The sequence below is a fragment of the Syngnathus leptorhynchus genome, chromosome 9 (assembly GCF_054491065.1).
Source record: "Syngnathus leptorhynchus isolate UIUO chromosome 9, UIUO_Slep, whole genome shotgun sequence".
NCBI classification, from domain to species: domain Eukaryota; kingdom Metazoa; phylum Chordata; class Actinopteri; order Syngnathiformes; family Syngnathidae; genus Syngnathus; species Syngnathus leptorhynchus.
The window spans coordinates 9,595,373-9,611,076 of NC_141203.1; the positions used below are offsets into that span (position 1 = coordinate 9,595,373).

At 44.9% G+C, this 15,704-nt stretch overlaps 1 protein-coding gene across 1 annotated transcript; it reads right to left on the reverse strand.

Moving 5' to 3' along the window:
* Positions 1 to 22: 22 nt before the first annotated feature.
* On the reverse strand, positions 23 to 15,442 carry LOC147051066 (TSC22 domain family protein 1-like). Its single transcript, XM_085919699.1, has 3 exons — positions 12,120 to 15,442; positions 2,485 to 2,536; positions 23 to 1,449 (listed from the first exon to the last, which is right to left on the reverse strand). The coding sequence occupies exons 1-3, from the start codon at positions 14,630 to 14,632 to the stop codon at positions 1,183 to 1,185; spliced, it is 2,832 nt and encodes a 943-aa protein (XP_085775825.1). The 5' UTR covers positions 14,633 to 15,442; the 3' UTR covers positions 23 to 1,182.
* Between the last annotated feature and the right edge of the window lie 262 nt (positions 15,443 to 15,704).

The window sequence follows — 15,704 nt, forward strand, 5'->3', positions numbered from 1 at the left end:
ACAAAGGCACAAAACAACAGACGCTTATTTAGCATTTTAATGAAAGTTGAGTGCAGCTTTCAAGTGCAATTGCAGTATGTTATGTTACAACTTCTCATCCAGTCTTGCAGAAACATGCACAAAACATGAGCATACAACCGATACACAGAAAGAAATGGAGAAATGTCAAGAAGTTGCACATTGCTTCTTCTAATGTTGAGCTATTCAGATACTTTCCATCCAGAAGTATTTCAGTGTCCAAAAACAAAACAAATCATAAAAAAAGTGCAACATCAGAAAAGGAAGAAAATAATGGGTTTTACGGTAAGAGTGAATGTCGCAGTGGCAGTTTCTAGATAACATTGTTGGCTGCACCTCGTCAGTTTAAATAACCAAAGTCCTTAGATCTTGAAAATACAAGCTTTTAAAAATAGACAACAGTTCAAGCAAGGTAAGCATGTCGTTGCTCACGCCATGTGACCAAGATACTGATGCTTCTGTTTCTCTTCCTCTCACTATTTTACATGTTTACTTACACTATACAGAAATGTACATGTTCTTTTGCCTGCCAAACAATGTTTCGTTTCCATGCCACTGCAGAGCTAAGAAATGTGAAAAGAAATACTGAAAATATAAGAAAAATTGTTCCACCAAAGCCAAGTAACACAATCCATGCCGCTGTTATTTCTAAGAGCTTTCGGATCCCCTCCCGCCCCATTCCAGATGGGGACTTGGTCTTGATATTTGCTCACATTCGTTATTTGTCATTCTGGAAAAAAAGGCCTTTTCGTTCAATGTAACATTAGCTTCTTCTAGGCATGAAACGTGTTTATCTACAACACATGACAAAAACGAAAGAAAACAAAAGCCGTCTTCTGTTCTTCCACTTGTAACAGTACAATTGACATCGCCTAGGAGCCACACACAGGCACAGTGATCTTTTCAGCATCTGTGTTGAAATATGTGGTTTTGCTTATTGTTGAGAAAACATTCTAGCTGATATGTCAACTTTTTTTTTTTTTGGCAAATGTTCAATGACTTGCACGATTGTCGCCTTGTGCAGCACTTGTCCCGCTGGATGCATCCTTCTCAGGGATAAATATGTGCAAATTCTTGGATCAACAGCATCACCTCCCCCTCCTCCTCCCCTTCAGCTCTGTTGCATTAGCAGTAGTAGTATTGAGTCAGTCTGCACGCGACGGGCTAAGCTGAGGGGCCAGAGGTGTGGGAGGCGGCTTGAGCGATGGAACACGCCGGACCCGGGGTGGTGACGGTCGAGGGAGCGGTGGGCGGGGAGGCGGTCTGGACCTGCGCCTGGAACTGAGCCATCTGTTCCGGGCTGGCCAGCGTCTTGAGCAGGGTGTTCTCCTGCTCCAGCTGGGAGTTGCGGTCGATCAGCTCCTTGATCTGCTCCTTCAGCACTTCCACCTCTTCGCGCACGGCATACATCAAGTGGCTCTTCACCAGGTCCTGGCGCATACAAAGTCAGATGTGTTAACACGGTCACACCTTCACTGCTAGAATTCTCATTAATATCTGCTACGTAAAAAAGTTTTGCTCTGATTCAATCGCTGCTTTGTATACGATTGCAAGCGCTCTGCTGTTCAGACATCTTTCAAAGTTTGGATGATCATCACATTTTGGATTTCAACCGGCTATTGCATATAATGGACAAACGGCATGGATGTCAAACAGGTTAAATGGAGTTGTCACGTCACGTACAAATCACAATTGTCACAAATTATTATTCATCCCTAAAACCACAGTTCAATCTTTAAAATGTCAGAGTAAATGATAAGGTACATGTTTACATGTTTTACAATCTGCAATTTGTGAGCACAAGAAAAATGTGTTGAAATATATATATTTTTTTAAAAACAATGTAATGCATCAAATTATTTTTCCATTTCTAAACGCACATATACATGTAAACTAAATATCTGAATAAAAATTGAACGCGGACAATGCACTGAAATTGTGTCAAAACTTGGTTATAAAAAAAAGAAATCCACACACATTTACGTCACAGCGCTGCCAAACGAGAAAATTCAGCCAATCAGCGCTCTGAATATTTTTTTTTACCCGGATTCTGTGTATTTCGGCCTGCCTAGCAACGGCGCTGAGCGTAACAACACAACGGCAGTAAAGTCACTTGGCATTTTGAAAAAGGATCGACCGTCATACACAAATTTTAAAACTTCACATTTAACTATTGTACATCGTTGACTCCAACGATAATGCCGCGGTTCATTGAGTAAAATAGACTGATTTAAGAGTAAAACTGAAATGAGAAACACGATAACGCTACAAAGCTACCCATTGTGCCGGGGGTGTTTGTTAGGCGTACAGTATAATTCGGTCGACCCCATTTTGAAATATTGACATTCTTCAAACATTTTGGGCATGTGAAACTTTTACAATTGACAAAACGGTATTTAACCACGCGAGCTCTTTCAAGTGTAGGCTAGTACTTCTGATTGAAAAACAAAAAAAGTCTAAACTCACCATTGCCTGTTCAATCTTGTTGTCGATGGCCACAACACTTGCTCCCGACGAGCTGTAAAACAAAAAAAGAGAGAGAAGAAAGGAAATGAATATGAAACCTCGGGTTAAGAAGGCATAACAGGAATACACGACGTATTTGAACGTTTAACATCCATGTCCAGAGAGGCCGTCTCTCCCTAGCTGAGCATCCACGGTGCCAGCAGATGAGGGGATCCAAGGGAGCCTCAACAAAGCTAGCCTTTAGCTAAACGACGGCTGCTTAAACGATGCGAACAGCTCAATTTGATCGTATACCTGCTGTCGAGCGTGACGTGAGAGCTCTCTGCGCTCAATAAGGACGACAGGAACGAGATGGAGACATTTCGGAGCTGGCAGACGCCCAGATCCATAGCTACGGTGTAGCAAGGCGTATTCATGCCGCTTTGTGGGTTACAGGAGCTCTGGACAAAGCCAATCCGTCCCCCCCACACGGACACAGCGCGATCAGCTCCCCGAGACACATCCACGCGAAACGTTCGGATTGCGAACCAGACGACACGAAGACACGACTCAAGGTCAGCTCAGCTCAGCACACACTGTACTGCACACACAGAAGAGCACTCGATGTCCGCAGCTCAGGACTAGCTCGCTTGATGTCTACCCGTGACGTTGTAGGATGCTTTGGCTCCCGATTGGCCGAGACGGCGCTTGTTTTGCATAATATATTCAGAAACGCCCCCACCTGCCGCTCGGCTGACATGTATTTGCATAGAATATTCGAGTAACAAGATGAGGTGGATGAAACCGGGAAGAACCGGATGACACTGAAAGAAAGAAAAAAGCCAATCGTCGTGCTGAAAAGCAGAGGCAACCTTCGCGAGTGTTCAGTGACAAAAGATTTCTTTTGTAGTTTTCAGCACAATAATGCAATATTTTTGGGCATCTACTACAAAAAAAGAAGAAGTCATACCTATTTCTTGCAAAACAACCGTTTCAAGACTAAACTGAACACAATTTGGTAGGGTCATAGCATTTTCTTAAATATATACACTATACTGTGTTTTCCCTATGACTGATGGCAGTCGACGCTTCAGAAATTCAAGTACAGTAGTACATCAATTGACATGCATTGCCCCCACATGGGCTTGTATGGCACTGCATATCAAGTGAAATCTCGCGATGGCACGCTTTAATTAGTTAACTGCTATTTCAGTGAATAAAGATGATTGAGCCATCATATGGCTCAATCATCTTTATTGAGTCCTAAAAACAAAAGGACAAAAATGTTCCTTTTAAAGCCATCATATGGCTCAGAAGGGAAAATGGCAGTTGTGGCGCTCTAACCAGATCGTTCTAATTCATTACACCAAACCTCAAGATGATGCCATCCAAGTTGCATGTTATAGTCCAGAGAAAACATATTATTGCCACGCTGGCACTCGTGACACTTAAATTTAGCACCTGAGTGATTGTTTTGATGTCTTCCACCAGAATCCAAATCCAGGAAAACACTTAAGCTAACCAGCTTAGCCAGAGTCGCTAAGACACTGAGCTCTTCCGCACACTCCTTTTTTGAATGATCGAGAGGTAAAGCCAATTATATAAACCCAACTAAACTGCACGACTTGAAGCTCTTCAGGAAGAAAAGCAGTGAAGCTCCAATACAATACAAAAATGCACCTTGATAAGCCAGTGATGAGACACAATATTTCACTTCCAGATATTGCAAAATCAAATCCAAACATACCACCAAATATCACATTTTAGTGACATTATTTTGCAAGTACTTCATATTCCATTCTGCTCAATGTCAAAACTACAAAAGAGAGAAAGAACTGATTGGATGCTTCATGTCTTTCTGTACTGTAGTAAGTGACTACGTGTGAAAGCAGATGGAGTGACATGAGGGTAGCACAGTGGTTACAAAAAAAAAAAAAAAGCTAAATCTGGCAAGGGTGGCAATGACGGCGAGGAGTTGAGTTATAGACAGCTTCATAGAGAAATAATATACCTGGAATAAATGTGGGGGGGTTTTCTGCACACCATATTGTATTCAGTGCAGATGTATTAGTGGATGACAATTTACAGCGCTTACTTTGTGATAACATCTTTCAACGTTCATACGAGCGTTGGAAGCGCGAATGAATGAATGAATAGAAAGTTCACAGAGAGCCACACACAATACGGCCTTGGAGCCTTTTGTGTTCAGACCTTGTGGTGGTTGGCCAGGCAGCGCTACAGTAGACCTTCTTTAGTTTACCTTTTGAGATGCTGCTCCAGCTCCCAGAACAAAAGCTTCATTGCCATCTCGTCATGGCCCTGAACACCGCGCACTCTCATGGGGTCTTCGGTCTGTAGGAACATTTAGAATCCAAAGAAAAAAAAAAAAAAAAACGCGTGCCCCCCTGGCCCTCTTTGTTTACGGTTACCTAAAAATCCTTCTTCCTGGTAAAAATTGGCGGCGGGATCCAAACCTGCTCTCTACAAATGTGTTTGTTGTAACAACCGCACAGGCACTACAAAGTAGAAAACCAGGTTGACACGAGTTCCTATGTGCGTTCTCCCCATTTCCCTCCGTCATCTATTTGTGTTTGAATGGCTGCGGGTGAATTACCAGACAGAAGCTGGGTGAGTAGTGACGCGTGGTCATGTGACACACCCAGTTACATAAACTATCAACAGAGATTAGCATGTGGCCCAATGATTTCCCTGTTCCTCCACCACAGAGCCTCCCCTCGGCGTATACAGTCAAATCTACCACGCCATCACCTCACACTCCCCAAATATCTACAAAATCATTTTTCAATTATTGCTTTCGATTCTCCGCACTATTTACTAATCCTCACTTTTTCAATTCACATGTGTGAGCGTGATGTAGAACAGAGGGGAAAACCCCAAACAGCACATGCAAACTCCACAATGCAATGTCAACTTCAAACTTATTGTCAAAATAAAATGCAATGCTGCCTGAAACGTATCTACTGATTGTTCAGACTGGGTGGTGCAAACGTCATGGCACACATCCACACATAAAATAAGATTTTTCAAATTTACAAAAGCAATTTACAGTAGCTTTATTTTCCTAGTTTCTGTTGGGGAAAAAAACTTGTGGTCTACCCCGGAGCTTGTATTCCAGTCCACTATGTGACAGACAAGAGCGTGTGCCTGGGGGTCTTATCTTGTCAATTCTCATGAAAGGCTGCTTTAAGATGACCAAAACCTTGCCAGACAAAAACCACAACATAAGCTCTTCATAGAGCCAATAACGGCACAGAGAGTGCCGGCTAAGAAATAACAGGTATGGGAAGAGCACAATGCTGGGGATTTTACTTGTCCTAACAGACTTCATCTGTCTGGATGAATCACCATCACATGACTTTTGGCAAGGCCAGACAGTTACTTTAACTCAGCAATCTCATGCATGACCACAAGCTACAAAAACACTACCAAATATTGATAAATAAATGAACTTATACTATAATTTGTGGAAATGTAGTTACTTTACTGACACAGTTGTCGCTAGTTAATTAAAAGGGACTTGCATGTCGCAGTGATGTAGAAAAAAAAAAAAAGGAGGCCTATTGAATTGTAAAGGCTTTTGGCTGGGCTATAGTTTGATAGTTTAGTGTGTGCACGGACTTTACCAGTAAGGCCTGGCTTTTCCATAGTTTGTGTCAAACCCTGACTATGGAGAATGACAGAGCAACTGAGTGAGCCAGCCATAGAGCAGGCTCAAAATGATGAGTTGGCACTTTAGCCTCCAAGAGAGATGGATTCTATGGGAGCATTTAAGCTAACGGCAGCGTGCCATTAGTTGGCATCACGCACAAGGCAAAGGGTGGCAGAGGAGAAGGACTGCGCTAGAACCGTCCCGACTTATCACCTGATCATTCAGATTGACTCGTAGGTTCAAATGACAACACGAAAGATACTTAAATAGTAAATGTTGCATCTCGATCAATGTATCTAAATGGATCAACGTTAAAAAGCGGAGGCACGAGTCTGGAGAGATAAGTGCAAGCCGCTTGCTTCTGTAGACCAGACACATGCAGTCACGCAAAAGAGACGCCACATTACATAAGAGTGTGTAAGCAGCAGTTTGAAGTTACGAGGAATGAAAACTGGCATTATAAGGATTAGTGGCCAAAGTACACAACGCATCAAGTTCATACAAGACAGGATAATGCTAAGTGTGGTGACCAAAAGACACCTCAACGGCATTTGCCCACTCAAGCACTAATCTTTTTTTGGTTTCGTTCCAACTGCAACACTTTATTAGCAGTGCAGCTTTGTGGTTTTCAGCATTTCCTGTATTTTGTTTGTGTGCCCCAACGCCAGATCACGAGTGAAGACAACATCGAGCTAGAAGTGGATTAACTAAATAGGACTCCTCCGTCAGGGCCCGAATCTGTGACGGCATCGGGGCTTGTCATAAGCACAGCTTAGTAGCAAACAAGCGGCGTAGCTTGCATAGTCAGGTTAATACAACCCACACATTCCCGTCAAACTGCTTTCATTATTCCTGTAATGTACATGTATTCAGATAATCACAAAGTGTGACTAACTTTCTGCAAGTGAAACATTCTGGATCATAAACTACAGTCTTTAGAATTAATTCAAAGTCCTAGCTATTCTGAGATAAAAGGTGAAAGAAAATCCTGAGTCAATCACAGCACCATGTCACAGTGGGTTCACGTGACCATCCTAGCAGACTCACTGCCTTTAATTTGCCACATGCTGCAGGTGAGCAGTGCCACCTTGTGGCGAATGTATATAAAACACATGAAGCAAATGTTTTTTTTAAGAAAATAGTGTACACATTTAATAAAAGATTAGGTGAATACACATTTTGAGGTATTACTCGAGATATGAAGTCAAAAGTATTCTAAACTTCATCCATCCATCTTATTCCACTTATTTATTCTCAATTTAACATTTGCCTTTAATGTGTTTTGGGGCTTTATGCATATTCTGTGCAAATTCTTTTTTTTTTTTTTTTTTTAAATCAAGACTTACAATACATGTCATTTTATTTGGACCTAGGCCTGGTCTGATATTTTGTGCTGCAATTGCTTGACATTATTTGCTTATTTCTTTAACTGTGCAGTGCACCTCTTTGAAACATTAACCTGACAAAAGTCAGTTGAAAACTACTCTGTGGCTATAAAATGTCATATTAACATATTCATATCTCTTTGAATTAACATAACGTCTTTCAAATGTAAAGGTCACAGAAGTTCATTATTATGAGTCAAACGTTGAGAGCTTATCGACCAAAAGAGGGCAGTGTTGCATTCTCCACAAACTGAAAAGTGCATGAAAACTATTCACTGGCCCTGCGAGTGACGCGTGTACCCTTCGGCTGACTTGAAAACCTAAAGAGGTGCATTTTTTTTTGTGAAAAGAATGTGTTTACCAAAAATTAGTTTGCGTGAAAGTAAATCTGGAAACCCACCTGCTGTAGTTCCCCAGTTGGATGTAAAACAATGCTTACAGCACAACAGATAGCGGATCATAAAAAAAGAGAAGCAGCTGGCTAGACTACTGAAGATTAAAATGGGCAGGAAAAAAAAGTAAGAGACTTCAATTGCCACCAACCCCCTCCTCCTGTCGCCTTCCATATTCAGCAACACAGTGCATTGAGGTAGGGATTATCTCACACAAAGCAAGATTGAGGGACTTTGAAATCCTACTTACTGCCCAGAATGTCTGCAACGAGACACCATTAATTAAAAAAAATAAAACCCAAAAAAACTAGCCACATAAATAAACAGCTCGCTCTGCGGTTCTGAAACCAGATCACATGATGTCATGTGCTCCCCAGTAAGTGGTAAAACTATATTGAGGTCATTAAACAAAGAATGAAAGGAGCATAAAGTGGCTCCATGTTGACACCTACGTTGAAGTTATCTCCGGGGGTGTCATTTCCTTTCGAAAGCTAACTGGACAGTGTTGTGTCCACAGGAATGCCAGGCATGATTCAGCACATTGCCAGCATGATTGTCGGCATGACATTGCCAGACCGCCACGACCGAAAAATGCTTCAGCATGATTTCATCGTGCTGGGATGAGGTAGCTGCACCGTCAAGCAAACTGTGAGCGCCATTCAAAATAAAAGACAGTGTTAACCTGACACAAAGGCATTTGGATATGATCCCACAATAAATCTGTTTGGAGAGAGCAATCACTGTAGAAAACTGGGCAACTGTTCTGTGGCAGTTTGCTCATAAGGTCGACTGGGAGGAATTGATTGCTGATGAATCATTTCTCGAGACAAACTGAGTGCACCGCTTTGCTGCAACCAGCAGAGGCATTATTGATTCCGTACTGTTTAGTTTGTGGCCTCAACAACATTGCAGCTCTGCCAAGTTAACCTACGGCCACAAGGCTGCGCACTGTACAGCATCACGATCTTCTCTCTGACATTGTAAAAGGTATTTGGAGATTCTGTGATAATCTGTTCATTTTATCCAGTCAATCAAGGAAACTTGAATGGGGGGGGGGGGGGGAGCTTATCTGACACCAGCCCATGAGACTGATTTTAAAGGGGAGAACATTTAGTTTCCAGAACTGAAGCCCAAAAGTCAAAAGCAGATAGAAGTTATTGTTTCTGCCCTAAGAGGAATTAAGAGATAATAGTCCTCAATTTTGACTGCCATCAAGGTATATTTAATATTGTACTGGTGTAGAACCGCACTGCGTGATACCATTATTCAGCTAGAAGTACTGCATCAATTAAAATTGAACAATACTTTTGTTCAGGCAGACTTTAAATACAGCTTTTGTGTGCTTTTGCATCGTGAAACGCTGTGGCCACTTTTGTTTCTGCGCAGAGCAGAGGGAGCGCAAGAGAGAGCATTTTTCTTTTTTCATAAATGAATGGCTTCAAATACTACCCATTATCATCCATTACAAGTCATTAGTACCGCCGTTGCACTCTAACTGAAACAATACTGTTTATTGACAAACCATCAGACGGAAGGAACGAAGAGAACAAATGAACCGCCGAAACAGCGATTTAAATAATTTTTTTCAAGAGCTATTTTTAAAATGCTAGTTACATTCAAGCGTCTCTCGTGGCAGATATTGGTTAGAACGGACAATGTCAAACTGACGGTGGAATCAGGGTGGAAACTCAACTGAGATCAGACAAAAACAAAATCAGCATCTGCGAAAGCTTTTAACCACCATTGTTTTGCAGGCCCCTTGACGAACTGCTCAGGATTTCCTTGTTCGTCCCAGCGTTGACACTGGAGGCGGGGCTTTAACAAATCGCACACATATCCACTAACGCAGCACCTCGCCGCTCTGTTGTTGATTTCTGGTGTTCTCTAGGTTGGCCTGTGTAGTGAGAATGGAGATGGGTGGGAGGGAGGGAGGTGGGTGGGCTCCTACTGCAAAACAAATGCTGTTTACTTTTGGAGAATCTCTCACGTGTGACTGGACATCCACCAAGCAAGAGAACGGGAGGATTTAACCGAGCTAGCCCCAGCGATGCTCAGTCTAGTTCCATCTGGTCGTATCCTCGGTCATGGTTCTCAATCGGCTTCAGTGGGCCTGACTAAGTTGTGTTGGGTCAGATTGGGTCACTTCCTCTGTGTGCGAATTGTGGGGATCACACTGAGCTCAACACAATGAGCAACAGGTCCAGTATGAACTGGCTGCCCGCAACGGCGGGGAAAAGATTAGACTGCTTTTCAACCGCCTGGTACAAGAGCAACAAAACGGACTCTTTTTTTTTTGGGGGGGGGGGGGGGGGGGGGCAGCACGCCCCTTAGTACAGAAACATCATTTACACATGATTTTATTTGATGAGCGGGCTGCGGTGAGCAACCTTTCAGGGCGACACCCAACAACCCAAGGCAGCTGTTAAGAAACATCACCTGAAGCAGTGCTGCTATGGACAACAAAAATCGAATCCACAATAAGATACAAATCCCGAATCTGGCACAATCAAATGCTCAGAATCTCGACTGGCTACAGTGAAACCTTGATGAATGCTATGTGCCAAGACTTGCTGTAAATTTGGCTGTAAGCTTTCACGTAACAGAATCCATTACAAGCTAACAAATAAAAAAAAGCCTTGTTTATTCATTTACAAGTTCTGCCTATGAAACCAAGAATGCCAAACCGTTGGCAAATGGACACATTTTAGTGTACGACCAAAACAAAACAAAAAAACCTGACACATGTTGCCACAACACTTCGGTTCCATCATGTTTTACTGACCATTAAGTACGCGGACACCACGTAACATTTTTGGTTTGAAGTGACAACGACTTGTGTTTTTACATGACATATTAGCTTGCATAACTTGATCAAGCAAGTATACACATTTGGGAACAGACAGTAACAGACTCTCCCCGATGTCTCCGATACAATCGGAGCACTGTACACACCGAACCAAACACTTGGCCTTCAGTATTTAACAACAGAACAGCATGTACCTTGTCAGTTAGCCTCAAAACTTCACTCCTGCTGAGTTGAAATTACACTGCCTTCAGCACTTTAGAGCAAAAATTTTAATCTTCTGCATATAGGGTCTCCAGTTACATCTGAAAATCATACACCACGCAGGGAGCTAACGATTACAGTTGGATGATAATTTCGCATGTTAAAAGGTATAATAGCGACTTTCACAATTTAGACCCCCCTAAAAATTGGTCTTGTTCTACCATTTCACTGCCCGAAATAAACACAATGTGCCTTCTGTAGTCCATTAATGATGAGAGGAAAAACAAAAGCAAGCTGTGTGAAGAAACCACTGTTTGTTTTTGTCATTTCATTAATTCACTCCAACAGTGGCCTCATAAAACATGATTCAAACAAACCAAAGATGCAAAACAAGCCTCATCCTAATTCCAAAAGGGACACTGTCATATAGTCAGTCCTCAATGGTTTTCTCTCCCCCAAACTGATATAAATGTTAATATTTCAACTCCCATCCTTATGACGTGACGACAGCTAATATTAAAACAACAAATGTGCAGCACACAGTTTGATTATGAACGGCGGCGGCGTCAAGACTTCTGAAAAGTTCAGCCAGTGAGGCGTGACCGCAATTCCTGAAGGCAAGTACGGCTTTAGTTTGCCCCAAATTCTGCTTATCATCAAAGACAATAATCCATCTGATCCCCAAAGATTTCACATTCCTTCGACTTACAGGTCATGTGATAACATTAGCCAACCTTCAGCGGCCATTAAATCACAGCGCGATTGTGACACGAGTGAGCACTTAATGAAATCAATAAGCGTTTACCGAAGGTTTAAGGCGTGAACGAGTAAATCTCTTCCCTCAAAAGGTCACCGATAGACCTTTGCCGTAATACGTATTTTTTTTCCATTTCCTACATTACGACACAAGGAGACCCAAAGAAGTCATGCTCTGTAATGTGGACTGTCAGGAGTAAAAATGTCAAATGGACTTGATCAAGACAAGCTGCATCACGGCCAGATGAGCCCTGCTTTATGTCCCGCTGACAGAGGACAAGATCTGATTGGAGCAGGTCTGGTCACTGTCTACTAATTGACCTACTAATAAGGCTCTTCCTCCCTCACAGCCGAGACAATGACAGGAACCATTAGAAGCCCTTTCGGACACAAATGTCGAGCTGCTCGGCACACAACTGTCAAGTAGAAAAGAAAAAGTCTCTTACCCATCCTCCTCTCCATCCAGAGTTTTGAGACCAGCTGATGCAGTTAAGGCACTGGCGATGGCAGCGTTGCCTTCAGCTTCTTGACCCTGGCCAGCGTTGGATCCCGGGTCGCCTCCGGCAAGCTTGGGCAAACCCAGCAGGGCCGACTGGTGCTGAAGGAGGAGTCGCTGGGCATCCTGCAGCTGAGTGGTAGTGAAGGTGGGCAGACTAGCATAGAGGGCGCTAGCCTGAGCAGCATGGGCCAGGGCCTGGGCACTGCTGAGGTCCTGGGACAGACTCTGGGGGACAACCTGTGGGGGCATTCTATTGTTACCCACGTTGAGAACTTGCGGTGGGGCGTGGGGGTCGGGGTTAGATGGAGGCGCGCTAGGTGCGGGCACCTGGTTTTGAATCGTGGTGGGCAACTGGTTGCACAGAGCGATGTTTTGGATTTGAGTCGGGAGGGACTGCGGTTTCTGTTGCTGGCAGTCCAGGTGGGCAGCGTGGCTCGGAGGCTGCTGACCGGCTCCTCCGAGGTGAAAGGCCGCATTGGAGGGAGGCGCCTGGAGCGATGAGGGCTGCTGGGGCTGATTTTGGAGGATTACCTGGGACTGCTGGAGGCCCCCCATCATCTGGCACGCGCCATTAGCTTGGTTTAGTAGATGTTGCGATGCGGGAGCTTGGGGTCTCATCTGGACTGGGGTGGCAGATGGATGCTGGGGGAGTGAGGCGTAGCCAAGCTGGTGCTGCTGAACCCCTGCAAGGCCCTGCGTGGAACCTGGAAGTTGATTTGCAACGGCCTGGGCGTAGGTAAGCTGTTGCTGGGGTACGGCAGAGATCGGCATGCCACTGCTGATCGGGTGTCCTTGCGCCGGTCCAGTCGGATTCATGTTTGAGGGGGTGGAGGAAGCGATGTTCGCCTGGAGATTTGAATGGGTGACGTCTTGGGGGTTTATAAGTGGTTGTGATTGAGATACGCCCATGCCTACCAAGCCACTGGCGTGGACTGCTTGGAAACCCTGAGGAGGGGAGGTGAAATCTTGCGCATGTTGGGAAGCTGGAGGTCCCCCGGTGTCACCACTGCAAACACTTTCCATATAATGGCTCACTGTGCTCATAGTGCTACTCACAGAGCTACCGCTTGTGCTTTCCCTCTCTGAGCACCCAGAAAAGTTCTCAGAGACAAACTGGCGCATGCTGCCGGCATCAGATGTCGATGAGCAAGAGGCGGAGTTTGGGGTGTCCTTGTCGTAAAATTCGGCGCACGTCCATCGGCCCTTCTTGAAGGGCTCGGAACTTGAGTCCAACTTGACCACCCTGAAGCGAGAACTGGCGGGAGCCACCACAGGTGCAGGAGCCGGGGCGGCTTGGGCAGAGATAGTTGAGACGGTAACAGGGGCGCTTGCGGACTGCAGCGTAGCAGAACCGTGTCGTCCTTGGATCCCGCTCGAGACACACGGCCCCCCGGTGACACTGGCAACAGTGACGGCAGAAGTGGTTGAAGCATTCAAAGAGATATTCGAGTTGAGAGTTTGTTGTTGCTGAATCATGGTGTTATTGGCGTTGGTCATGAGGTTGCCCCCAGATGCCGCGGAACCACCCGCGGCGCCACTTTTCGCGTTGAGAGGAAAGCCTCCGGAGCTGTTGCTCGCACTTGCGCTTATTCCCCTCCTCACAGGCACGTTGGCAGAGCTCAACATATTCACATTACTAACACTGCTGGTCTGGGGATTATCTATACTAACCGCAGTGCCTGTAGCGGAGCTGTGCATTCCGGGAGTGGATCCCAGGCTCGCCATCCCCACAGGCTGAGAAGGGCCAACCTCTTGAGGGACCCCAACATTTGAAGGCATTTTCTGAATGACAGAGGCAAGGGTTGACGAGGCGTCCACGGATCCGGACAGCGAGAAGTTCTGAGGGTGACGATGCAGAGTCCCATTAACCATACCCCCACCGTGATTCGGTGTTTGATTCAGAGAATGGGGGTGTGAAGGCTGGTTGGGTGACAGCAGCCCTGGGGTTTCAGCCTCATGGAAATTATTCAGGGTCTCCTCAGAGGAGCTTCTTTCCGCTCCAACTACGTCATTAGCTCGTGAAAGAGACACATCCATGATTTCGGAGGATGACAAATCCTCCGTGTGGGACTCATCCAGGTCGTCGTAGCTCTCTGTGTCCTCCGCAATACTGTTGTTGGTACTCACAGATATCTGCGCCGGAGTCACGCTGGTGATCTGGAAACCGCTCTTCTTTTTCATCTGAGCTCCAGCAGACTGTGTGGCCTGGGAATGTAGATTTAGGCTGTGGGAAGGAGGATGGTGGGGACCTGGGGAGGATGAGCCAGCTGGAGTTTGGCACTGAATCAACAGGGAGGTCTGATATTCTTCAGCGCCCGAGCCATGACTGTTGGTGACCACCGGTGTTGACAGCAAGGAGCCGCTCCCGCTGCTTGTGTTGCTACCCCTTCTGTGAAAGACAGCCGGCTGCGCCATCTTTCGAACACTGCCAGAGTCTCCAGTGGGGTCCGGATGATGCATATTAAGAAAATCCGGGGGGTAGTTGGTCTCTGACAGTATGTAACAAAGTTGAAGCACGTTAACGCCGCCGTTTTGACAAAACTACGATGAACGGATAACACGACCAAAAAAAAAAGAGGGGAAAAAAAGAAATGATCCGTTTTTCTTATATGTCTGGGGAAGTTGGACTTTTAGCAACAGCCACTCTCTTGCGATTAAATGTTAGAATGAGACACGAAGCTGGTGGCCGCTTTACGTGTAGCTAGCAAGCTAGCGTCAGCTGATACCTTATTCACCGGCGTTTTCAGTTTGTGGTTTTGTTAGTCACTATCGATCATATTGTACATTACAAAGACCACGCGTGTTAAAACAGGGGTGACAGACGAGCAACAGAGCCAATTTATTGCAACCGCTACTCGCCTGACAGAGAAGTAACGTCGGCTAGCTAGCTTCAAGTATCCATCACCGCCGGGCTAAACACAAGCTACACTCTGACGTGGTTTTTTTTTTCCTTTTTATTTTTTTTAGCTCTTCCCTCTCAAAGAAAACTACAAATGGAGCGACCTTTTATCCGTGGTGCTGTGACGTAAGTCCCAATACGATCGCTAAACGGTGGCGTTAAAAGGTTTAATCCATCCCATTTGTTTTCCACGATGTGGCTCTTGGTTTTGCTGTATCACCGGTCCTTCCCAACAGTAGCGTTGTTCAGTGTGAGTCTAGCCTCCTCCTGCACCGCAGCTGTGGCTCGCTCTGTGCTGGGACCCGGTTAGGAGGGAGGGAAGGGAGGGGAGCAGGAGGAGTGCTCGGCAATATGGCGCCCGAGCGTGGTCTCTGCCGTAGACATTACATACATAGATTACGCCTTGACAGACACATCGTACGTCAACGTAGCCGCCATAATGGAAGTGACAACGGGAGACAGTCAACAGCAAAGACGCTGCATGGAAACGTAGCAGCCCTAAAGGTAGATCCTCATGACTTGCACACAGACTTTGATTGCATGAATGTTATTATTTAATGTTATTTTGCAAATAGGATTTCCTGACTTTGTGGCCAATCTATTGAAGTTCTTTTACCAAACAACAAAATGTTT